Source organism: Cucumis melo, chromosome 5 (genome assembly GCF_025177605.1).
Source record: "Cucumis melo cultivar AY chromosome 5, USDA_Cmelo_AY_1.0, whole genome shotgun sequence".
Taxonomy (NCBI): Eukaryota; Viridiplantae; Streptophyta; class Magnoliopsida; order Cucurbitales; family Cucurbitaceae; genus Cucumis; species Cucumis melo.
This window is the reverse complement of record NC_066861.1, coordinates 1317751-1343361: the sequence shown is the minus strand read 5'-3', so window position 1 is coordinate 1343361 and position 25611 is coordinate 1317751. Positions and strand designations below refer to the sequence as shown.

Below are 25611 nucleotides of genomic sequence, written 5' to 3'. Positions count from 1 at the left end.
ATTTAAATTTTTTTGTTATATTTCGTAAATAGTTTCACTTTTTTGTATTATTTATAACAATTTTCTTTATATATATATATATAATTTGTTTGAAATTCATATATATATATATATATATATATATATATATTAAAGAAAAAATTGAAAATGAGAGAAAGGAGATTGTTAGTTGGGCATGTGTCAAGGTCCAACCGACGAAGAATGGGAGAAAATGGAAAGTGCAAATGTCAACATCCAAATTTGACAAATTATCGTGGCCATTGTCACTTTATCATATCAACTTTCTTTCTTTTTCTCTTTCGTTAATATTTGAAAAATACGTCATTGGTCTTCGGATTTTCAACAATAATACGTACATTTAGCTACTAACCATCTTTCTAATTAACCCAATTTTGTTCTCGAGTTTTCAAAATTAAGTTTAAAAACAACATTAAAATGAATATATATGTGACTTAATGACTTTGGAATATATTTTCGTTGCGATTTCTTTTATTTTCTTATACCCATTTCGTTTTTAATTAATAGATGTCGAGGTTTATTTCTTTTGATATAAATTAGGATCTTCTAATCCTTATACATGTTAGTTGAATTAAATTCCTGTGGAGGACGGTGAAGTTTATGTATTCTAATAATGCAATATTTTTAAAAAAACTTGCATTTTGAGATGAAACGCAACTCAACTAACATAAATGTGTACCAATGTTGATTTAGGAAGTCAAAGATTTTAGTTTATGCTTTTTGTATTGTTAATAAAAAAAATAACAATAAAAAATAAAAAACCACAATTATTTTTAATTTAGTGCATGAGTCACCACACGAGTAAATAATAAGACATCATCTTTATTAGTTAAAATATCTAATGTTACATGAATAGGTACTACCTTCATTTATTGTTGAACACTTAAATAACTATTTAGAATTGTGTGTTCCACGTATAAATGTTTAATAAATTGATACAACTTTTAATGACGTGTCAAATAATCAATAGAAATAATATATATTATCGTACAATATAATATAACTATACTTTGTTTAACAAAGATGCAGTAATAATTGAGAGTTAATGATTTTGATAATGATAGATGATGAGTTAAATGCTTTAAAAAGTTTAGCATAATTATATAATAAATAGTATTTTAATATGTGCATCGACATTTATTCAAATAACGTTAAAATTCTAAAAAGAAAAGTATCATTTGAAAAATTATTATAAATGATAAAACAAAATTTATGATATGATATATATAAAATTTTGCTAAAATCTATTAATATTTTGGATAACTTTGCTATATTAAAAAATGTCTCAGATAATATATGTATATATAATTTTGGTGAATTATGATACTATTTAATAATTAATTTCTTCACTAACTAACCCATTCGAAATCTTAGGTTTAATAGTGGTCTAATGTTGCCAAAATATGCATAGCTCAAAAGTAATTAATGTTGAATTTGGAGGTTCGTTTCTTTGTCTACACATTTAATTTACTAAAGTAATAGTGGTCTATTTTTGACAATTTTCTAAACAGTTAAATTAAGGATGACCTATAACAACTAAAGTGGAAAAATCATTATTATTATTTTAGACTATAAGAACCAAATTAAAACTAAACGTAGGGACTACATTGCAACGTTTAAAATTATAAGGACTAAATACACAATTTAACCTAATTTACAAAAAAAAAAAATATATCATAATATATTTTCACGGAAATATGCAAATATCAAAAACTATTTTTAAATATAGTAAAATAAACATTTTTTTCATAAATATAATAAAATGTTACTTTTATCAATGATATACTGCAATATAGACTACCACCTACGTCAAACCATAGATTGTGATATTGTTCCATAACTTTTTTAGATTTTTTATTTAAAATATTTTTTTCGAATATTAACCCGAAATAAATTCTGTATTTTACAATTATTACGACCTTTTAAAATATTAACATGAAATGAATAATGTATTTTTAATTAGAAAAATTATTTTAAACCATAACTTTTTTAAAAATATTTATAAATATAACAAAATTATCTTAATTTGAATTTCGTAAATATTTTTGGAAGTTTTATTATTTAAAATAATTTTGATTTTTTTTTTTCATTTGTTCGGAAGTTCCAAATTTCCAAAATGTAATAATTTTATGAAATAATATTTGTTTTTACAAATTCATTCTATTCGTTCTGTGCTCTTCACTCTCTCTGTCATTCTCTCTCCTCGACTTTCTACTTTCTCTCTTCCCTTCAACAACTCCGAATCAGATCATAGTTTCCAGTTTTTCTCTTTCACTTTCTTGCACTTTCATGCTCATCAGGTACTTCTTCTCCTACGCTCACACCTATTCCCCCAACTTTTTCTCCTTCTTCACGCCAATCTATGGAGGTTCACCACTGTTTTCTTTTTCCCCATTTTTGATTCTTTAACCTAGCTCTTCTCTTATATTCTCCTGTCAACTCATTCAACCACCTTACTGATTAACCCAATTCAGCCAACTCATTCAACAATTTTCAGCTATTACTGATTCAGACTCACTGCAGTTTTCTTACCGGTGGTTGGATGAATCGGAGGGGAGCTGTGTAGTTTGAGTACTTGAGATGGATGATTTTAGAGGTGTAGATTGGAATTGCTTTTTGAATTTGAGTTTTAGGTGTAGAGTTAGCGGCTTCTGGCGTGAAGTGGTCAATGGAGGCGCTTGGTTATGAAAATGGATGAGTTTAAGTTGAGTTTTCAGATTTGAGGGTTCAAGTGGGGGAAAAACTTGATGTCGAGGATGGATAGGATGACTTCAGATCTTAATAGGAATGGTCCGGTGGAAAGGGATATCGAGCAGGTGCTCTCATCATCCACTTTTTACTCTTTTATATCCTTGTAAATTGTAATACTCAATCTTAATGTTTTTCATGATTTGCGAAGTTATAACGGATTTTGTTTTTTGCTATGTTTCTCTCAAATCAGTGTGACAATCGTATAAATGAAGTAGTTAATTTTTTGTCAGTATCGTTTTGCACTGCCGTCGCCATCACTTGCTTGCTCTAGTCTCGCTTTCAGTGTAAATGAGTGCCGTTTTTTGACTGCGTTGTTGCATCAGAAGTTTAATTGGAATAATTTTTTGCTGAATTTCTGGATGCAAGTTTGGTTTACTTAACGGTATATGAAGAGTAAATTAATTAGTTGAAGGTAGTCGTGTGCTAAATGCTTGACGACTATTTTCTGGACAGATTCACTTTCTGGTTCTGATGAGGCAATTCGGCGTTGGTATAATTTAATCGTTGGAAGATTCCATATGATCTTTTGATTTCAAAATATTGCGTAGACTAACTGAAGGACGCTTCCGACACTCAATCTTGTGATCTAGGATAAACTAGGCCACTTTCTTGAACAATGACAATGGTAGAAGATGAATCTAGCTGAACTGTGACATCCCTTCTCAACTTTAATGTCCTGGATCTAAATTTAATTCATAGGATCAAATTAGTTAGCTATTATTTTTTGATTTCACGAGCAATTGTTGCAAAGGAATCAAGCTACACTTCTGTTCATGTGTTGTGTATGCTCATTCATTGATCCAAATAGTCAAATAGATTCCAAAGTCTAGTCGTTTGAGCCATTGATGTCAATTGGCAAAATATTCAAGGCTATTAACAAGCGAAATATAGTATTTGAGATTGTTGAGAGGAAAATGTAAAACGAGATGACTAATATTCTTAGAAGAGTTGTGAGGTTTGTCCCGTTTTAAAGTCTCTATCTGGATGTCCACATCTAATTATTATTATTATTTTAGTTTTTATTTTCAACAGTTACCGTTTGTCATATAATTTCTTGCCTAGAATCTGTAGCATCTACATTTCCACCATTCAATAGCCAAACTTCTAAAAGGCACTTAGATGGCCTACTTATAATGTAGTATGTAATATTTTTTTCTGCTTTACATATTTCAGTCCATTATTGCGCTAAAGAAGGGAGCTTATCTTCTAAAGTATGGGAGGAGGGGAAAACCAAAATTCTGTCCTTTCCGGCTTTCTAATGTAAGTTTGATCATGTTTTTAAAGAAATTGTTTTAGGGGTTGTTCATAAATTACAAGTTTACAGTAGTCATTATTCTTGCATGATAGTGCCTTCTGATTTGATAGACTCAGTTTCAGCACCATAATGGTGAATTAACTTTAGTCGATGAGATCATGTTTATGAGACCTTTACATCTTACGTATGAAAATATCTACTTAATTGATTTAGTTAAAATGGAATCTTTATCTGTGTATCCATATTTACTTGGATAACTTATCTTCATAAAGAAATAGATGTCCAAGTCCAGTAGGATAACTTGACGTTCTCCCCCAAAAATTTGACAGAGTTAAGTTCCAATGGAGTTGGATTAGAAAAGAGCAGACAATTTGACGTGTTTTAGATCCTAATGTAATCAAACCAATACTAAACCGATCATGTCATACTCTTTTCTTTTACTTTGGTTTGTTGATGGAGCTCCGTACTATGACTGTTGCATGGGATATTACCATAAGAACTGAAAGTGATTGGTGATGTTTTATGTTTTCAGGATGAGTCTGTTCTAATTTGGTTTTCAGGAAAAGAGGAGAAACACCTTAAACTAAGCCATGTTTCTAGAATAATTTCTGGGCAACGCACTGTAAGTACCATTTTCTAAAGATTTTCCCTCATCTAAAGATTTGATTTCTTTAGTACCTATGTTCTTTCTTCCTTGCATTTGTGGCCACTTACATTGATTTGCATCCAACGTGATATTATGATAACTATCAAGAAACCTCGGTATTGCTTATTTCTCTGAACTTGAGAAAGCACTAAAATTCAACTTATACTCTGAAGAGTCACAACTGAAAAGGTGGCTGGCGATGTTGTTTTTGGTCTATTTATAAAGTTCAGAACGTGGTGGCTTTTGAAATTTTTAGCTGCTTGGGTTGTCACCTATGTTGTTAAATCCTTCCTAGAAGGTTCATGTGCTGGCCTATTGCCAACCAGCCTAGAAAAAGTGTAGAATAACAGAAATACTAAGGAGAAGATGTTTAGTGTACATCTCATTCGAGGTTCTATGTTAAACTAGCTTTACTATTTCAATCTTTGTATAGGTTCATCATAAACCACATTGAGCACCTAAGTTGTCTGTGTAGTGTTTCTCTCTCCCCTCCACATAAAAAAGTGAAGTTATCTGGTATTTATATTTTGGCATTTTCATATACCTAGTAAAATTGATTATTTGAGTCGTCGAGTTTTTACACCAATTTGTTTTATTCCTTAGACTTTGAGATTTCTTCTGTGTATTCCAGAGGACATTTTAATCTTTGTTTAGCAATCTAGATAGAGCATTTGGTGGTATTATAATCAAAATATTATATTTGAGAAAATTTTAGGTATCTAAGATTTAAATCGTACATATACTTTTAGGCTTATTTTGACCAAAACAATTAGTGGAAATCAGTGGCTATTTTACTTGTGTTGTGACTTTATGATCTATCGTATATGTATGCTATATGCTGATCAGATCTGTTTCACAAAACTTTGCAGCCAATATTTCAAAGGTATCCACGGCCAGAGAAGGAATACCAGTCATTTTCTCTAATATATAATGACAGATCTTTAGATTTGGTATATTATTATTTTGTTTATGTTTCTGTTTGCATTCAGTTCATTGGCCTCACCCCCACCCTTACTTATCTTGACTACTTTGTTGTTTTAAATCCTAAAATTCTGGTTCTTTATTCTGCATACTAGATTTGCAAGGACAAAGATGAAGCTGAGGTTTGGTTCAATGGTTTGAAAACATTAATTTCCCGTAGCCATCACCGTAAATGGAGAACAGAATCTAGGAGTGATGGGATGCAATCCGAAGCAAATAGTCCTCGAACTTACACCAGAAGAAGCTCTCCCCTTAATTCACCGTTTGGTAGTAATGATAGCTTGCAAAAGGTAGTTTATTTATCCCATACCTTGTCTATTGTGAAAAGTAAATTTAGATAAGTCATAAGTAATTTTTTTCCTTCAAAATATAGGATGGTGATTTTCGACTTCAGAGCCCATATGGAAGTCCTCCTAAAAATGGAATGGATAAGGCGTTATCAGATGTTATATTGTATACTGTTCCTCCCAAGGGGTTCTTCCCTTCTGATTCTGCCAGTATGTCAGTCAACTCTTTATCATCAGGTAGCTCAGAAATGCATGGTCCAATGAAAGCAATGGCAATTGATGCTTTTCGAGTTAGTTTATCAAGTGCCGTCAGCTCATCCAGCCAAGGCTCAGGTCACGATGACGGCGATGCCCTGGGGGATGTTTTTATTTGGGGTGAAGGAACTGGGGATGGTGTTCTTGGTGGTGGAAGTCATAAAGTTGGAAGTTGTTTCAGTCTCAAAATGGATTCTTTGCTTCCTAAAGCACTGGAATCTGCTGTAGTTCTGGATGTTCAGAACATTGCCTGTGGTGGACGTCATGCTGCCTTGGTGACAAAGCAAGGGGAAATTTTCACATGGGGGGAGGAATCGGGAGGCAGACTTGGGCACGGTGTTGATTCTGATGTTTTGCAACCGAAGCTTGTAGATGCCCTTGGTAATACAAATATTGAATTGGTATCTTGTGGTGAGTATCACACATGTGCTGTTACCCTCTCTGGTGATTTGTACACATGGGGTGATGGAACTTACAATTTTGGTCTCCTTGGCCATGGGAATGAAGTAAGCCACTGGATTCCCAAAAAGATAAATGGACCATTGGAGGGCATACATGTCTCTTCCATCGCTTGTGGACCTTGGCACACTGCAGTTGTAACCTCTGCAGGGCAACTTTTTACCTTTGGTGATGGAACTTTTGGTGTTTTAGGCCATGGAGATCGCAGCAGTGTCACAATGCCTAGGGAAGTGGAATCTCTCAAGGGTCTACGCACTGTGCGGGCTGCTTGTGGTGTTTGGCATACTGCTGCTGTAGTTGAAGTTATGGTTGGAAGCTCGAGTTCCAGTAATTGCTCTTCAGGGAAGCTATTTACATGGGGAGATGGTGATAAGGGTCGACTAGGGCATGGTGACAAAGAGACTAAACTAGTGCCCACTTGTGTGGCAGCTCTTGTTGACCCTAACTTTTGTCGAGTTTCATGTGGGCACAGCATGACTGTTGCCCTTACGACATCCGGTCAAGTTTACACAATGGGAAGTCCCGTATATGGCCAGTTAGGCAATCCTCATGCGGATGGGAAGGTTCCTGTTCGAGTTGAAGGAAAGCTTTCAAAAAGTTTTGTGGAAGAAATAGCTTGTGGTGCTTATCATGTTGCTGTTTTAACTTCAAGAACTGAAGTCTACACTTGGGGCAAGGGTGCAAATGGTCGTTTGGGTCATGGTGACACGGATGACCGAAATTCACCAACGTTAGTAGAAGCTTTGAAGGACAAGCAAGTTAAAAGCATTGCCTGTGGTACAAATTTTACTGCAGCTATCTGCCTTCATAAATGGGTTTCTGGTTTTGATCAGTCTATGTGTTCTGGCTGCCACTTACCATTTAACTTCAAAAGGAAGCGACATAACTGTTATAATTGTGGACTTGTCTTTTGTCATTCTTGCAGTAGTAAGAAATGTCACAAGGCTTCAATGGCCCCAAATCCTAACAAACCCTATCGTGTATGTGATAACTGTTATAACAAACTACGGAAGGCACTTGAAACTGATGCTTCTTCTCAGTCTTCAGTAAGCCGAAGAAGAAGCATCAATCAAGGATCCACTGATTTTGTTGAGAAAGATGAGAAACCGGAGTCTGTCAAGTCTCGTGCTCAACTTGCTCGATTTTCTTCCATGGAGTCTGTGAAGCAAGGGGAAAGCCAGTTTTCCAAGAAAAACAAAAAATTTGAATGTAATAGCAGCAGGGTGTCACCGGTTCCAAATGGAGGATCCCAGTGGGGAGCTATTTCTAAATCATTCAATCCAGTGTTTGGGTCATCCAAAAAGTTCTTTTCTGCTTCAGTTCCTGGTTCTAGAATTGTCTCTAGAGCAACATCCCCTATATCAAGGCGAGCAAGTCCACCTCGTTCAACAACACCTACTCCAACTCTTGGAGGCCTTACTTCACCAAAGATTGCAGTTGATGATGCCAAAAGGACAAATGATAGTCTTAGCCAGGAGGTTGTTAAGTTAAAAGCTCAGGTACACGGGATCTACTTTTCTCTAAGCTTCTTGAACGGAGCTGATCATATGATTTTTCTTGATTATAATTTTGTTGCTGAATTTAATGGTATGTGAAAGTTAACAATCTTGGTAAGTTTTTTCTTTGTTTGTTTGAGTACAAATGAGGGAAAAGAGATTTGAACCATGGACCTTTTGGGATCTTCAACATACACTGGGTGCCAGTTGAACTAAGCTCATGTTGGCACAATTTTGAGAAACTAAATTAATATATTTCTTTTAGCAAAAGATTGTCCCGTAGAATACAAATTTTCCCATGGAGATGCAGCCACTTCAAGGCTTGAGAGAAGTAGGTTTTTTAATTTGGAATTATTGAGAGTAGTTGCACTAGCTTGATTCCTATGATACAAAAGATGATGATGTAGAAGAATCAAGGTGTCATTCCTTATCATTGTTCTTTATGGTGGATTTATTAGCAATTTCATTGTCAAAATGTCCAATTATTAAATTTGTTTCCACTTCAGCAAAAACTATGAGGCATAAAGAAAATAGTGCAGCATTTAGAGCCAGATGTATACAAGTACTGTCTTATTTAGTTAATTGATTATTTTCCCCCAAAATTGTCGCAGGCAATCATTTTTTCAAATACAGATAATGAAATATTTCTTTATCTAAAAAACTTCTTCAAGGTCTTTGGATTCGGTTTCAGATTGCTTCGTCTACATCGACCTTTTTTCTTTACTGTGCAGAAACCATAGTTAATTAGGAGTTTCTAAAGGCATCGGTCTTACCAATCAATTTCTTTTGTAGGTTGAAAATCTTACCCGTAAAGCTCAACTTCAAGAAGTTGAGATGGAAAGAACAACCAAACAGTTGAAGGAAGCACTGGCATTTGCTGCAGCAGAAGCGACAAAGTGCAATGCAGCAAAGGAAGTAATCATGTCGCTTACTGCCCAAGTAAGTCATGTATTCTTGTATGTGATGGTATGCTGGTTTATGAGACAATGTATGCATGTCCGTTATTGTTTGTGTTTCTCACCTGAAAATAGGACATCGTGCATGCCATTTACTTGAACTCCCTTACGTTACTGTGTATTGTGAGGGCCGTAATTAAAAAAAAAAAAAAGAAATAAAGATAGTAAATCATTAATCATGAATACCAAATTATGTCCCTTTTGTAATCAATCATTGGAATAGTGTCTTGTCCTCAATTACTTTATTTAGTCTACCTATGCATAAAACATCCTCTTCTTGTTGACTGAATTTGAACCTGGAGTTATCTAGCTTTATCACTTGGGTGGTGAAGAATTCTGGGTGAGATTAGTTACCTTGGATGGAGGTGTCCGTAAGATAACGTGAACCACAGCCTCTTGCACAATTTTCAAATTTTACTGAGGAACTAAGATTCTTGTACCGCTAGTGCTACCTTAACCTATAGCTGTTAGGGTTACTCCAGGCATTTTGCCTTGGGCAAAAAGAAGTCTACTTATGTTCTCTCTAATTTAAAGATCTAAAACTAGTTAGCCAAGGTAATTTCAAATGTTTTTGGGTGGCAATGATATGATGTAACTTAAGTAGCTGCTATTCATGATTGCGATCCAAGTTATTGAATATTGTCTTATCATCTTTACTTAAGTTGCAAATTTCTTTTTGCTGTGTTTTCAACAGTTGAAGGAAATGGCAGAAAGACTTCCAGTCGGAGCAGCTCGTAACATCAAATCACCTACGCTAGCCTCCTTGGGCTCCAGTCCACCCTTCAATGATGTTGTTACTCCATCAATTGACCGTTCTAATGGTCAAACAATGTCTCTTGAAGCCGATGTTATAGAATCAAACAGTCACTTGCTGTCTAATGGGTCTAGCACTGCAAGTATTCGTAGTTCAGGCCATAATAGACAGGGCAATTCCGATTCAACAACTAGAAATGGTAACAAGGTTAAAGAAAGTGATTCTCGACATGACGCTGAATGGGTTGAGCAAGATGAGCCTGGTGTATATATCACTTTTACCTCACTTCAGGGTGGTGCCAAAGATCTCAAGCGAGTGCGTTTCAGGTATAACTTCAGCCTCGCTGATTTAATCCTTCTTAAAAGAGTTGATTTGAAGTCAATAGTTTCTACGACTATGTTATCAGACTATAAAAAAGAAGGCAAGGCACATGTCTATGCTTCCATCATCATTTTTCACAAAACGACCAGTCTGTTATCCTCCCATGTTTTGGTGGCTAGGTTGTCTGTCTAGCTTAATATAACCTAGTGAAGGACAAATAAATTAGTTATGCTTGTGAGCAGGTTTGTCTCATTGCATATTTGAGACAACTAACACCATCTAAGCATAGGCTGTTACAAAAAAAAAAAAAAAAATCAATCAACAATACTACAATTCCTTCCATTGATATGAAATCGTATGCATCACGTTAAAGAGGAAAAGTCAATGAAATTCATTTGCTATTTCCTGTCATTATTAATGATCAGAAGTTTATGAGACAAGAACAATATGGATCAAGCATTTATTCTTGTTGTTTAATGTTGTTGAATTTTCTGAAGCATGTTGTGTAGAGATGATAAGTCATGCGGTAGCCCATCTGTCTAATCTCACAGTACTAACAATAGCATCAGTTTTGTAAATCATATGGTCTACCATACTTAGATGATAACAGAATTTTACAACACATCACATTTTTCTTTCCCCATACTGCAGTCGAAAACGGTTTACCGAGAAGCAAGCAGAACAATGGTGGGCGGAAAACCGAGCAAGAGTATACGATCAATATAACGTGCGTACGATCGATAAGTCCAGTGTAGGTGTCGGTAGCGAGGACTTGGCTCACTGATGCGGAAACCGGTCCGTCTAATCCAATTGATTGTAAATGAAAAAAGGTTGTTTACATGCTCACAGCTTATATTACTGGTAAGTGATAATATGATCAAATTGTTTGGTTTTATCCATCCCTAGGGATAGAAAAGAAAAGAAAAGAAAAAAAAAAAAGGGCCATATATGGTATTATTGAGAGTTAGAGGGATAACTAAGAGGGGTTTGTGTTTTTAAATTGTTCCCCTGTTTTTTCACCTTCATTTTTCTTGTTTGTTTCTTTGGCCTATTTTCTCTTTTTTGAGGGTCCCTCAATTTTTCCCCTATATAATGTGCCTATGTGGGGGATTGAGTGTAAGAAATGTAAATTTTTAGTAACTTTCCTGGCCGTTGTTCACATCAGCTGCAATGTAAATCCGATAAGCGAATGCATTTGCGTTATTTTTGTTCTACTTTTATCTGTTATGAGCTTAGTTTATAATTCCATTTTTTTAACAGATGTAACTTTTAGGCTTTCGGTTTTTGACTATTTTTTACTCTCTTGGATGTTGTGCACTTGGACGATACAATACTCGAGTCCCTCGAACATGTTACTTGTGTATTAAGAAAGAACATTTGACGATTCTTTTGTTATAAATTTGATCTCTATTTTGAAAAGCAATGGTCTCCTTTTCGATTAGATTTGTTGATGCTGTAGCTTCAACTGTTCATACACTGTTTTACCATAATTTGATCCTTCTATAATTTTGACTTTAAGGGCTTTGTTAGTTCATTGGTAAGGTTCAAAAAGTAGAGTTAGTTTGATTGAGGTAAATTTATTTATTTATTTATTTTAAAAAAGTATGTTGAAAAGGAAAATGGGTAATTTATGTTGAAATGGATCAATAAACAATTTGGTACTTTGATAAGTAGTGGTTTAATAAACATTTTATAATCTTCGTAGTTGATAATTGAAAAAGAAAGGTTTAACTATATGACAATATAAAATTGAGAATTATTTTCAGGATGAAAAGTGACTAATAAAAAAATATAACTGTCAATGAGTTATTATAAATTGATTTAATGATATTAATTTCTTTGAGAAACTAAGCAACATTTCATTGTTCAATTGTCGACAAGATGATCGATATTAACATCTTGTGGTAATCGGCCAAAAAGTTCTTTTTCTTTTCTTTCTTCCTATCGAAAAACCTCGTTTTGTTCTAATCTAAATCGTAATATAAAGACATTAACAAGACAAAATTTCCAATTCTATTGTTAATTCACGTTGTTATCAATATTTATTGTTGATAAAATTTAAAATTTATCTATACTCGTTAAATATTTGTTTTAAATTTTTAAATAAAAGGAAATAATTAAATCTATTCAATTTTATTTCTTCTATTCAATTTTATTTCTTCTTATTATTGTTTCTTTTACTTATTGGTTTCACGTCTAAATTCGAAACAGTTATTTACAAAATGTACAAACAAACTAACGTTAATCTTACACACTAACTCTAGCTATTACTCTTTTGAGTATTTTTCTAACAATATTTGCGTAGTTTCAAGATCCTTAGGGTGTGTTTGGGGTGGGGTTTTAGAGGAAAAAGAATTAGGGTTTGGTCCAAGGAATATGATAAATAATCCTAATCTCTAAATAACCCTATCTTATCCTATCTTTACTTTCTTACAATCCTACGTTACCCTAATCAAATAACTCCATCTAAATTCTATTATTATTTTTTAAATTACTACAATCATAATCCTTTCCCCAAACACACTCTCCCCAAACACATACTATTATAATAGTACATTTTATATTCTTTCCCCCAAACACATATTATTATAACACTAGGATTATCATAATCTTAGGATTATTATAATCATTTTCCTCCATAACTCTCTCTCCCCCAAACGCACCCTTATAGTTACTATGTAAGGTTGGTTCAATCATGTATTTTTTTTACTACGCAAACATCTTGTAGTCAATGATTTTCTCAAAGATTCATTCGCAAACTGCATCACAGAAGGAAATATTTCAATCTTCATAGATCCATAATTCCTTTTAGAATTTAGAATTTAAATTTTACTATATTTATAAATAATTTCGGTTTTCTTTTAAAATAGTTTTTCAAAAGAAAATTTTAAAGAAAGGCCCTATCAATTACCTTCTCTCTCAAGTCTCACCACAAATGTTAGCTATTTTGATTAGTTAAGAAAAGAAGAAAAAGAAAAGAAAAATTGATTCTTCATATGGAATCTTTTCCCTTCTCACAAATTTGCATGAGCTCTCACATGCCAAACAATTCCCCCTTCTCTCAATCTCTTCCATTGCATTACACTATTACTATATAATGTATGGATTATGTAACACTATTATCTGCCTTGAGAACTTGCACTAGCTCCAAATTATTGAAACAAGGCAAGCTTATTCATCAAAGAATATTTTCTTGTGGCTTTCAATCCAACATCCTTCTCTGCAAATCCCTCATCGGATTTTACTTTTCCTGCCATGATTATGCATCAGCTGAGCTTGTTTTTCAAACCAACGAATGCTCACTGGATGTTTCTTTATGGAATTCTCTTCTCTCTGCTTACACCAACAATTTCAGGTTTGTTGAAGCTTTGCAACTCTTTGACCAATTGAATTGTAATTCTCATGTAAGACCTGATTTTTATACTTACCCAGTTGTTCTTAAGGCGTGTGGTGGATTGGGTAGAGTTATTTATGGGAGGAGAATCCATAATCATTTGTTGAAAACGGGTTTGATATGGGATGTTTTTGTGGGGAGTTCTTTGATGAATATGTATGCGAAATGTGATCAGTTTGTTGATGCCATTAAGCTGTTCGATGAATTTCCTCAGAGAGATGTGGGGTGTTGGAATGCAGTTATCTCTTGTTATTTTAAAGATGGTAAGGCTGAGACTGTGTTGAAGACGTTTGATAAAATGAAAGAGTTGGGTTTTGAGCCTAATTCTGTGACTTTTACTGTTGTTGTCTCATCTTGTACTAGGCTTTTGAATTTGAAAAGAGGTAAGGAGATTCATAGGGAGTTGATAGATAGGCAGATTTTGTTGGATGCTTTTGTTCTTTCTGCGCTTGTGGATATGTATGGAAAATGTGGTTGTTTAGAAATGGCCAAAGAAGTTTTTGAGCAAATCCCAAGGAAGAATGCGATCACTTGGAATGCTATGATTACAGGGTATAGCTTGAAAGGTGATAGCAGATCCTGCATTGAACTTCTCATGAGAATGAATGACGAAGGAACTAAACCGACTTTGACGACTTTGACCAGCATTGTATATGCTAGCTCGAGGTCTGTTCAACTTCGGCATGGAAAATTTATACATGGATATATTTTGAGAAATAGAATAGATGTTGACATCTTCATTGATGTTTCTCTCATTGATTTCTACTTCAAATGTGGATATGTTTCTTCAGCTGAAACTATCTTCAGAAGTATATCCAAGAATGAAGTTGTCTCTTGGAATGTCATGGTTTCTGGATATGTCATGGTGGGTAATCACATTCAAGCTCTCCGAATCTATGATAACATGAAAGAACATCACGTAAAACCAGACGCCTTAACATTTTCTAGCACCTTATCAGCTTGTTCACAGCTAGCAGCCTTGGATAAGGGTAGAGAGCTTCACTACTGCATAATCAACCATAAGTTGGAAGCCAATGAAATCGTTATGGGGGCTCTTCTTGATATGTATGCTAAATGTGGGGATGTCAATGAAGCACAAAAACTCTTTCATCAATTACCAAAGAGGGATCTTGTGTCATGGACATCGATGATCTCTGCTTATGGATCTCATGGCCAGGCTTCAGAAGCTTTGAGGCTTTTTGATGAAATGCAGAAGTCAAATGTTCGAGCTGATTCAGTTGCATTCCTAGCAGTTTTATCTGCTTGTAGCCATGCTGGATTAGTTGATGAAGGCAGTACATATTTCAACGAAATGATTGTTCAGTATGACATTAAGCCTGGTATTGAACACTATTCATGCTTGATAGATCTACTTGGACGTGCTGGAAGATTACATGAAGCTTATGAAATTCTCCAACGATCAAAAGAGACTAAGAGCGATATCGGATTGCTGAGCACACTGTTTTCTGCATGTCGCTTGCACAATGACTTCGTTTTAGGCATACAAATCGGGAAAATGCTTATAGAGGTAGATCCTAAGGATCCATCTACTTATATTCTGCTGTCAAATATGTATGCTTCTGTCAATAAATGGGACGAGGTACGTAAAGTACGACGAAAAATGAAAGAACTAGGGTTGAAGAAAAGCCCTGGTTGCAGCTGGATTGAGATAAACCAAAAAATCCATCCATTCTTTGTTGAAGATAAGTCAAACCCTTCCGCTGATGGGGTTTATGAATGTCTAAACATTCTAGCTTGTCATATGGAGAAGAATGAAGTAGAGCTATAGTAGATTAGCAAAAAACCGGATTATGCCTGCTTCCATACATGTCAAAAGAGCAATCAAGCTCATTTCAAGAAACAATACCACTTGCTCAACAAATGTGACAAATTTCCTCCCAAAGATCTCAATTGTCATTGAAAATGGTGACTCAAGTTTTGCTGCTGTAGCTGTTTATGGTAGAGGCTGTAAATTTTGCCTACAACTACAAGTTGGAATCATGCCATTTTCTCAAGTCATCAGCAAAAGCTCAATACAAGAGTTGATCCTCAGGACTCAGGAGGTGTCGTTTGTGATCGAAGGTATTATTTTAGCTGGAAATTTCTAATGGTCAATAGGTTAGTACAATATATCTTTTATTTATCCTCTTACCATTACTTTAGACATAAATGTATTTTATTTTAAATATTTATCTTATGAAATTTTCAAATATAATTTTAATAATAGAGATTTCAGCCTTTAATTTATACGCCTTCATAAAGGGTCATACATGGGTTTGATTGTTACATTTAAGGTTAAGAAAAACTTTTAGGTTCTAAACTTTGATAAAAGTAACCATTTAGATTTGTTCTGATTTAGTTCTTGAATTTTCAAAGCAGGGTAAGAAGTCGGTCAAAAATTTCGCTTTCTCTTGAATAAGACAAGGTACAATATCTAGAACCAGGATAGAAATAATCCGCTATCTCAGTTTCATAGTCAGACTTGGAATTTCCACTTGCAAAAAGCAAGAAGAAAGAAGAGATTAGGCAATTTAGTCAATGAACTTCTATTTATATTAATTTAGTTCTTGAACTTTTAAATTTGTAATAATTTAGTCCAAACCTAAACAAAATTTATCAAAACTTGATGCGAATTTTTAGTATTCTATGACGTAGACTTTGTACTTTCCAAAATTATTTGAGTCTCGAAGTTGTCTACCGATTTATTTAGAAAGAAACCTCAACAAAATTTTCACAATTTTATTGTGCGGACTGATTATTATATTTAACCTAAAGGAATATATAATTAAAGTCAGTATTGACTCTCAACAATCCGTTGTCGTCCAGCGGTTAGGATATCTGGCTTTCACCCAGGAGACCCGGGTTCGATTCCCGGCAACGGAAGTAATTTTTTCATTTATAATTTTCGCTTCGTGCTACTGGGCCCGTAGTTTTGATCTTAAGTGGGCCAAAGCGTCGGCGAACGGAAGCCCAAACCCATATTTTGATCAACACAATCGTCCCATGTTTCTTTTCGAGCCTGGCCCAATATGGTGGTTGGAACTGGGCTGGCGCTGGCCGGTGAAAGCCCAGATAGAGATACTAATTCCCGATCAAATTTTGAGAACATCAGTCCTGAAAGGATTCGGTGATAGTTGATATTCAATTCGAAGCTTAATTGCTCGAAGAACAAATTTTTTCTTTGTGTGTTTTCTTCGAGGAGAATAATATCAAGGTCGCTGAGTATGGCGAGAGACAGCTGTTTGGCTCGAGTTACTGCCGGAGTTGCCGTTGGTGGCGCCGTAGGAGGAGCCGTCGGTAAGGAAAACCCTAAATTTTCGTTGAAGAAGTTCAGTCCTATTATTATCTGTCGTCTTCTTATTCCTATTCCGGTTTTACTTTTCTTTCTCGAGTTCTGAGCTTCCGGTTATGGTTTGATTGTTGTTTCGACTCATCGACGATTGAGTAGTTATATGTATGGGATGTGTTGGATTAAATAGTTTATAGTTTTATATGAGGAGGAAGCTGGATATTTTGGTCTATTTGTGTTCTTGCATCTGTGATTGAACCATGTTTGTTTTTCAGTGATAATGTACTACTAAGAATTATACCGCTATGTAACCTTGAGTGCCTTATCGAATTATTTCATTTGATTTCTCATGTTAAATCTATGTTTCCTTCGGTTTGTATAAATTAAGGCTTTATTTGTTTGATCATATCACTTGATTGTGGACTTTATTTTGCCCATGTTAATGATTAATTTTGAAGTACTTTGGTAGGTTTAACTTGTGAAGTATGGAGTCAACTAATCTTATGTTATGTACTCAAAAACATAAATTGACCGGAACTTGTGTTAAAGCATGTAGCTTAGTGATTATCGTTTATTATCCGTCTTCCATCCGAGAATGTATTGACTACTTGATGCTCAGTTTTAATCTTATATTGCCAGAGTATAGATTTTCAAGAAGCTTGTTATTTGATTTCTCCGTTATCAATGTATTAGTGTTGAGCAATGCGCATTATGAACTAGCTAGTGCAACGATCTTGATGCTATACATCAATATTTGGATCAAAGTTCTATATGTATATATTTTTCCTGTCTATGGAGTATAACTCCACTCCGAGAGTTTCTTTCCATGTTTTCATCCGAATTTTGGAGTATGTGGTATGTGTTGGCTGAGGATTCTAGAACTAACAGGTTTCTTTTTCTTTCTAGGTGCTGTTTATGGGACTTATGAGGCCATTAGATTTAAGGTATACTATCTCTGATAAATTCAACCACGGCTCTCTTCTTAACTCTATTATGATGACCTAAAGTTTCTCATCAAATTATCATGAATAGTTAATCTTTTTCCAGTTAACTAGTGTCTTATCTAAACATCTTGAAACTAATATGAGATTCCGGCACTGCCTCATTAGGAATTCTATTGTCAGGGGAGATTACCAAAGTTATGTTCTATTAGCATGGTGATCAAAATTATTCGCACTCACCCAACTTTGAACTGAAAAATAAAATATTACAGATTTTGGCCTTGTGGAAACAAATTTTATAATCTTTTCTATTTTTATATTCTTCTTCCTGTTATTCTCAATTGATTTGTGGAGAGGAAAACTCATAGATTATAGGGGAATTGTTCGTATTCCTGAATATTGCTACATTTGTTTCAATTATTCATTCTTATTATGTTAAGTTTTAGTCTTATAGGCCCAAAGATTATCAAAAAGAAAAACTTAAAACAGCTTCTGATGATGATAGATGGGAATGAATTACTGTCTAAACTTGCATTTGTTCTTTGCAGGTCCCAGGACTATTGAAAATTAGGTATATTGGACAAACAACACTTGGAAGTGCTGCCATATTTGGCCTTTTCTTAGGGGCAGGGAGTTTGATACATTGTGGAAAGTCATATTAAATCACAAGGTTTTGTAATTGGATCAGATAATATTGTTTCTTTTTTTTTTTTAATCTTCTTTTAGATTCCTTGCTTTTCAACATGAAGTTTGAGTTAGTGCAGTTGGTCATTTGTTTATTTAAAGGCTTCCATTTGTGGTTGTTGGTTAAAAGAACAAAGTGGTCAATTGATGGTGATATGGTTTCACCCTATTTAGATGTCATGAAATATTGATTCTCGTTTCAAGATTTTAATTTTAGGGATATATCGAGTTATCTTTTAAATTAAAAGATTCATCAAAGTTGTTTTGATTCTTGATCTAATATTTTTAAGGAAATTTTTATTGTGAAATTCGTAGAAATACTGAATCAAAAGAGAGTTGAGTTGAAAACGTCCCCACTAGAGATCAAACCCAAAACCTTTGGTTCCTTAGACCCCACTGTCTTGTCCATTGGGTCATGGAGTCCCTGGGAAATTAAGAACATTATGATTTCTTGAAATAAATATAAGCATAGTTTTCTTTAAATAAAAAATTGCCTCAGAAATTTTAATAAAGATGAAAGAAAATTAAGAACATTATGATTTCTTGAAATAAATATAAGCATAGTTTTCTTTAAATAAAAAATTGCCTCAGAAATTTTAATAAAGATGAAAGAAAATTGACTAAAGTAGTACACTTTTGGTTTTTTAATAGTAGGACATTTTCTAAAACTTGTAGAACTGTTTTTTCCGATCGATTTCGGTCAACCATTGAGTGGTTTTTTTGGTGAGTCTTATTAGATATTAGATCGAGATTTATTATTTTTCATAACTTTCTAAATCTTATTTAATTTTTCTTATAAACCAAAAAAAATTATTTAAGTCTACTCACACCTTACCCTAAATCTTAACTTTTTTTTTTTTTATCTTTTTTTAAAAAATTATGAATCCTTTGAAAACATAGATTTATGTAGTTTTTCAAATTTGAAAATAACATTTATTTTTATAATCTTTCTCGTTTTTATATTGAATCTTAACTGATTTTTTTTATATCTAATTTTTTTATATAATTTCTCAAATCATTTATTCTAATTTATTTGTTCCATAATTATAATTATGTTGACAAGATTATCATAAAAATTTTATTTACAACACCAATTTTATATAAAATTTGGCAAGAATATAATAGAAAATTCGATGAGAGTTAGGTAAAAGATGTAGTTGATCTCGGTTCATCCTATCGAAAAAGTACAAAATTGTCAAATTTTTAAGCTTTTTCGATACAATTTTGGTCGAGATGAACCAAGGTTATTATGTTTTTAGGCTTTTCGATACAATTTTGTACGGTTGTTTTGTCCAGAATGAATCGAGATTCATAATTTTTTAAAAAAATATTAGTTAAAGTTTGATATAAGATTTGAGAAGATTTAAATATTTTTTTAAAAAAGATTAAAAAATTATAAGATTTGGAAATATTTGAATAATTTTTTTGAAATGATAAAAAAATTAATGTAGGATTTGTGGACACTTAAAAACACTTATTCAAGGCCTTAGGAAGTCATAATACGAAAGAAAACAGTATAACTGAGTTTAAACAAACATTATTACATTTAATTTCCCATAAAAAACCAAAAGGTTTGGAGAGTTTGATTGTGTTATGCAAATTGGAATTTCATTTGAAAGTGTTTGTAATATAGGATTTATGAAGTTTCTCAATACATAGCCAGCCAAGCCAAACATTCATTCTGATGAATGCTTTCATGGAGTTAAAGTAGACAACAAATATTACAATACAGTTCTTTCTTTACAAAGTAGACGAAAGCAAATGCATGAGAACGGATCACGGTTTCGAACTGATCGAATATCAAATCCGAGAAGGAATGAGAGGGATGTTGTTCTGCAAATATGAAGAAGCTGCTGCAACACCACTTCCAAGCTTCACTGGATAACCAACATCCTTCAGAATCATCTCCACACCAGCAAGACAACCCAACAGTTGCAACTGAAGAACATGATTGATCAACGTATTAGCGGATAATATCAAACAGTTATATTATAGAAATCCATATGTTAAAGACTGCTATGGTTTCTCAAATTTGTAGTTAGTATATCTCTTTGCTTATTGAAACTATTAAACAAATGTTGAAAAAAGTGAAAAAGGAAAACCTTAGGGATCGTTTTGGGCCCGAACTTCAAGCCTAGGCTATTGTAACCCGGTCAATGTTTGGGCTTCTAATTATAATAATGGGTGGCTCCTACTGTTATAACTCACAATTAACTATAATAATACTATTTGAAATCTCTCCTTGTTATCATGCTTATCATTGCCTACTCATCTTTACACTCTCTTTGTTGCAATGTTTATTAGTTTCTGTAGATTTAGTCTAAACCCCAAACACTTTCAACTATAACTTAGACTAGTGTAGACCAAAACACAAACTATTAGAACCTACATACTATAATAACAACTAACTATAAGAACCAACTCAATACCCCATGCCCTCCTAATATCTCATGTTTTTATATTAGCAAATTGCCATTTCACATGTTCTTTCTTAACATGATGTCAAATTCCAAAGAAGATGGGTTTCTTAAACTAAATATTTGGAAGTATAGAGAAACAGACATGTTTGGAAGTATAGAAAGCATTAGAAATGAGTGTTGTGAAAATAGGAGAGAACTGAAGAGAAACTTCACCTCATTTAGGTTGCCAAGGTGGCCAATTCTGAAGACTTTACCAGCAACTTTGTTGAGGCCAAGACCTAAACTCAAATTGTATCTCTTCCAAGCCCTTCTAACAATTTCTGCACTGTCAATGTATGGAGGAACAACAACAGCAGTCACAGTGTCACTGTGCCATTCCTCCTTTTGTGTGCAGTTCTTCAAACCCCATGCCTCCACAGCAAGCCTGTATGCATTTCGAAATGTTAAGAGTAAATCCGAAGAGTTAGTGCTGAACAAAAATCGAAAACAGAAAACACGAATGCTGAAATTTCATCACCCAACTTGAAGGATATGACAACATATTGATGGATTTACCTCTAGGGGAATATGCTACTCTTTGTTTTTGTTTTTTTGTTTTTTTTTGTTTTTTTTTTGTTTTTTTTGCCATTATAAATATAGCGATTAGGCCTAAAATATTACAAGATATAGCACAATGCAAAAATCTTGTAGATTTAGCCTAAATTTAGATCCATCATTCGGAGTAAGTCTATCATCATGGATATTTTGCTATATCTACAGTTCTTTAGAAATATTACTATTCACTTAATTATTAACACTAAAAGTGCTACCCGTTGCAAGTACCCCAAGTGCAACAAAAGAAAAAAGTGTATAAATCGACCTTGTTGCTTGGCCTAAACGTTTATGTCTCGCAATCACATTTTCAAGGCCTTCCTCAAATACGAGGTCCAAAGCTGCTCTAAGCCCATATAAGAGTTGGATGGAAGGAGTGTAAGGCCAGTATGTTCCTAAGTTATAGAACTTGAGATAGTCCTTCCAGTCAAAGAAAACTCTGAGTGATTTTGCTGTTTTAGATGCCTCGAGTGCTCGGGGGCTGGCGCAAACAATACCAATTCCGGTGGGAAGGGAAAGAGCTTTTTGAGAGCCAGTTAAAGCCACATCTACTCCCCAATCATCCATACGGAAATCAAGAGCACATATCGAAGACACTCCATCCACGAGGAAAAGAGCTGGATGCCTGTATTCATCTGAGAATTTGATATAAACGTCAAGAACTTATAAATGGAGATAAAAACTTGACAATAAAATATCATAGACAATTACAACTAAACAAAAACTTGACCTCCGTTTACAACAATGTCACAAAAACAGTAAGTTGGAATGAAGTTTTTGGTTAGTCTTGTCAATGCTTACCTAGTATTCTTCTTACTAGAGACAAATCATTAGTCACACCAGTTGCTGTCTCATTATGAACAATGCAAACTGCCTTTATAGTATGATCAGTATCAGCTGCAAGCTTTGCAGCTAAAACATCAAGCTTAGCACCTTCACCCCATTCACTTTCAATCACGTCGACTTTGAAATTGAGACGCTGCTGCTGATCAATCCAAAGCAAACTGAATTGACCAATAAGGAATGACACGATCCGATCTCCCGGAGACAATGTGTTTGTGAGAGCACTCTCCCATGCACCAGTACCTAATCCATAAGTAATGAAGTTGTTGGAGAAATGTGAATAGTTTTCTAAACATTTCTTGTTATCATTAACCTAAAATCCAACATAATGCACCAAACATCCAGTAACATTGATCACAAAATTTCATTGAAGTCCAAAATGATACATCAATGACATTAAGGGTGAATTTGACATGATTTTCGAAATAGAAAGAAGTAAAACCAATCACAACCTTGAATAAGAAATCGACAATCAAAGATAAAAAAACGTAAACAATAGAGAATCAACACAAAGATTTATGTAGTTCACTAACAGTGCGTTAGCTACATCCACGAGTAGAGGTAGATAGCAGTCTAAACATCAGATAGCTAATCAAGAGGAGCCTCAAAGGTTAGCAAGATTCTCTAGTTTGGTCGTTTGAAGTAACAGATAATAGATTCAAGTATTCCAACCAAAGTTTTATTATTAGCTCAAACAACCCATCAAAATTATGGTACCTGTGGTAGGGAACAAAAATGGAGTGCCTGATGTGGTTTTGAATATCTTTTTGACATCCTCAAGCAGAGTCTTTGTCAGTGCTGGAACAGCTGGAGAACGATAATCCTCGTTGTTCCGGTTCATTGCTCGAAGGACTTGTTCGGGGATATTAACCGGCCCCGGCACAAAAAGATGGTTCCTTCCAGGTCCATAAACATAGTCCATCTTTCCCTTCTCAAACTTGTTAAATGTTAACAAATTGCAAACGTGAACTTACTGGTCTCAACAAACCTCAGCTGCAAAAGAAAGAAAAAGTAAACAATGAATGCTCAAGCACAGCTCCTTCTGAAGTCATCAGGCTTTTGGCAATCTAGGCATCAACTATTCAAAGCCAATTAAGGAATAAAAACCAATTTGAAGTTTTCTACAAATGAAAACACAGCTAAAACAATGATATAGAAGGGTTTTTTCCCATCAATTCTTGCTTTTATATAAAGATTACAATTCAACAATTAACAACAAAACCTTTAGTACCCCTCCACCTAGTTTTTGTTTCCTCCTCTGTACAATCACGAGAAGAAAGCAGAGTGATCATATCAAAGGACGAATATACGTTGAACTTTAGGGGAGCTCAAGCCCCCTGAACTTCAATATGTCTTTATATTACTATAGAACAAGTCGTTTTAGTTATTAAAATGGCTATCTAGCACAGTGGTAGGATGCTCTACCGCTCAATATGCTCATGATTGAATCCTTTAGCATGCAATTCTTTTCAAATTTCTTTTTACTATAAAATACAAAATTGAAAGTTAACAAACTAAAATTTTAATTCGAACTTCAGAGCAGTTAGAAAGAGATTCTTTAACCAGAAAGAATTTGATTCATATGTAGTTAATATTTATATGAAGATTTAAAGTAAGCCATTGAACAAAAATTATGGATATGCTACTGATAATACTTGTACAAATTTCTTCCTTGTTTCTCATGCAGTCAGAAATACATCATATTAATATGACAGAAAGCAACACCAAATAGGTAACTTTCAACTTCTTAACTATTTTATAGAGCTTTGAATAGAAAGGAAGAGAGTTGTTCATAAAACTATTGCACACAAATCAAAACTCCATAATCTTCATACAAAAAACAACGTATATCAACAATGAAGAGAGGAAAAAAAAAACAACTTTTAACAAAGATTGTTTAGAATAACTTAACAAGAAGTAAAGTTGTTGAAACCAAAAGGCAAGGTTCGACACAGGCAATCTAGTTTCAAGTGACACATCGCTAAATTAAAAGGGGATGATAATTCACTAAAATCCAATTCATCAGAGCATATTTGAGTTATTGTATTGAAGCTTCAAGAACTATATATCAATCTAACAATTTGCATGCAATTTTGGGGAGGGGAAAGAAAGAGCAAAAGACAAAACAAAAGATAGCCACATAGAAGTTTGAGATTACCAAAATGAAGTGAAAGAGGAAGAAGCTTGGAGAATAATAAGTGTTGAAACCATGAAAAGAGAAGTGGGAGAAACCAGTTGATGTTTATAGGAGTGAGGAAGGGAGAGCCAACCATAACAAAAGGGCCCCATTTCACTTGCATTTGGCAGATAAGAACTCATAGCATTGGCCCTCCTTTTTTTCCTCATATTCATACATTGTTTCAACCTTAAAGTTTGAATCTTTTTACTCCACCCCGTTGTTTGAGTTTAAAAAAGAATTACAGGGTCCTTCAGCCAAGGCAACTAGCTTTTTCACCATCACCATTTCTACAAGAACCATTCGGTGTCCGTTACTTTTGATTTTGGTTTGTTTGCATTTTAGTTTGTGCACTTTTAACTTCGATTCATTTGGTCAAGGTACGTAGATTTGAATCATGACTATTTTGATTTATGTATATAAAATTTTAACGTAACCTCTGAATCAAATTGAGATGTTTTAGAACTTTGTATGTTAGGATTGTTAGTGTTATTATTGTCTCCATTGTATAGAGAAAGGGCAGGCAATTTAGAACCAAAAAGTAAATTCAGAATGTTGTTTTCTGATGTGTTGTTTGTGATGCAGTATGTAATTTTAGAGAGTAAAAAGTTTGAGGCAGAAAAAGAAAATTATAAAGATAAAGTGATAATGGTTTGTAGACCACAACTTTCTCCAACAACACAGTCCACACAGTTAGGATTTCATTTCTTTGTTGCTTACTCCAGAGTTCACTCCTAATCAGCAATTTTATCCTCCTCTCCTTCGATTTCTCACTTTGGGAGTTTGTGACCTACACCTATACCAACTCTCTTCAACAAAATCGTTTTTCTTGTTCATCGAAAGACACAAGAAGATAATGACGGCCTGATTGGTAGTTTCTAATAATCAAAAATCACTTTGTTTAAACATAAAAATTATAGCCTGACTTGTTCTCTTTGAGTGACATTAAGATTACCTTTTTCTCTTTTTCAAAATATGTGTGTTGCACCGTTTTATGCTGTGGTAATATCGAAATGGTCAGATCAAAATTTCATAAAATGTTACTAAGAGTAGTTTCTGAAAACTTCCTAGAAGGTCAAGTAATATTGACAACC

At 34.0% G+C, this 25611-nt stretch overlaps 4 protein-coding genes and 1 non-coding gene across 7 annotated transcripts; 4 read left to right on the top strand and 1 right to left on the bottom strand.

The window, feature by feature from the left end:
- Positions 1 to 2182: 2182 nt before the first annotated feature.
- LOC103491479 (PH, RCC1 and FYVE domains-containing protein 1) lies at positions 2183 to 11393 on the top strand. The gene is made up of 10 exons (XM_051085111.1): positions 2183 to 2318; positions 2542 to 2834; positions 3943 to 4029; positions 4557 to 4646; positions 5540 to 5620; positions 5747 to 5941; positions 6025 to 8151; positions 8941 to 9087; positions 9799 to 10184; positions 10831 to 11393. The coding sequence occupies exons 2-10, from the start codon at positions 2766 to 2768 to the stop codon at positions 10961 to 10963; spliced, it is 3315 nt and encodes a 1104-aa protein (XP_050941068.1). The 5' UTR covers positions 2183 to 2318; positions 2542 to 2765; the 3' UTR covers positions 10964 to 11393.
- Positions 11394 to 13092: 1699 nt separating this feature from the next.
- LOC103504149 (pentatricopeptide repeat-containing protein At5g27110) lies at positions 13093 to 15820 on the top strand. Its single transcript, XM_017048155.2, has one exon. It carries the CDS (start codon positions 13281 to 13283, stop codon positions 15360 to 15362), a length of 2082 nt encoding a protein of 693 aa, XP_016903644.2. The 5' UTR covers positions 13093 to 13280; the 3' UTR covers positions 15363 to 15820.
- Positions 15821 to 16384: 564 nt separating this feature from the next.
- TRNAE-UUC (transfer RNA glutamic acid (anticodon UUC)) lies at positions 16385 to 16456 on the top strand. The gene has a single exon. It is a non-coding gene; the product is annotated as a tRNA-Glu (tRNA).
- Positions 16457 to 16682: 226 nt separating this feature from the next.
- On the top strand, positions 16683 to 18672 carry LOC103491480 (uncharacterized). The gene is made up of 3 exons (XM_008451447.3): positions 16683 to 16870; positions 17769 to 17806; positions 18352 to 18672. Exons 1-3 carry the CDS (start codon positions 16798 to 16800, stop codon positions 18463 to 18465), a joined length of 225 nt encoding a protein of 74 aa, XP_008449669.1. The 5' UTR covers positions 16683 to 16797; the 3' UTR covers positions 18466 to 18672.
- Positions 18673 to 20093: 1421 nt separating this feature from the next.
- LOC103491481 (serine--glyoxylate aminotransferase-like) lies at positions 20094 to 24771 on the bottom strand. Of its 3 annotated transcripts, none has more exons than XM_008451448.3 (6): positions 24500 to 24771; positions 23059 to 23334; positions 22300 to 22584; positions 21767 to 22133; positions 21121 to 21331; positions 20094 to 20425 (listed from the first exon to the last, which is right to left on the bottom strand). In XM_008451448.3, exons 2-6 carry the CDS (start codon positions 23261 to 23263, stop codon positions 20288 to 20290), a joined length of 1206 nt encoding a protein of 401 aa, XP_008449670.1. In that variant the 5' UTR covers positions 23264 to 23334; positions 24500 to 24771; the 3' UTR covers positions 20094 to 20287.
- Between the last annotated feature and the right edge of the window lie 840 nt (positions 24772 to 25611).

Coding starts and splice junctions, on each gene's coding strand:
- LOC103491479 (XM_051085111.1), top strand. CDS start 2,766: ATGTCGAGGATGGATAGGATGACTTCAGATCTTAATAGGAATGGTCCG. Junction 5,942..6,024: donor GTAATGATAGCTTGCAAAAG/GTAGTTTATTTA, acceptor TTCAAAATATAG/GATGGTGATTTTCGACTTCA. Junction 10,185..10,830: donor CTCAAGCGAGTGCGTTTCAG/GTATAACTTCAG, acceptor CCCATACTGCAG/TCGAAAACGGTTTACCGAGA.
- LOC103504149 (XM_017048155.2), top strand. CDS start 13,281: ATGGATTATGTAACACTATTATCTGCCTTGAGAACTTGCACTAGCTCC.
- LOC103491480 (XM_008451447.3), top strand. CDS start 16,798: ATGGCGAGAGACAGCTGTTTGGCTCGAGTTACTGCCGGAGTTGCCGTT. Junction 16,871..17,768: donor CGCCGTAGGAGGAGCCGTCG/GTAAGGAAAACC, acceptor TTTTCTTTCTAG/GTGCTGTTTATGGGACTTAT. Junction 17,807..18,351: donor ATGAGGCCATTAGATTTAAG/GTATACTATCTC, acceptor TGTTCTTTGCAG/GTCCCAGGACTATTGAAAAT.
- LOC103491481 (XM_008451448.3), bottom strand. CDS start 23,263: ATGGACTATGTTTATGGACCTGGAAGGAACCATCTTTTTGTGCCGGGG. Junction 22,134..22,299: donor TCTAGTAAGAAGAATACTAG/GTAAGCATTGAC, acceptor TCAAATTCTCAG/ATGAATACAGGCATCCAGCT. Junction 21,332..21,766: donor CGTTTAGGCCAAGCAACAAG/GTCGATTTATAC, acceptor AAATGCATACAG/GCTTGCTGTGGAGGCATGGG.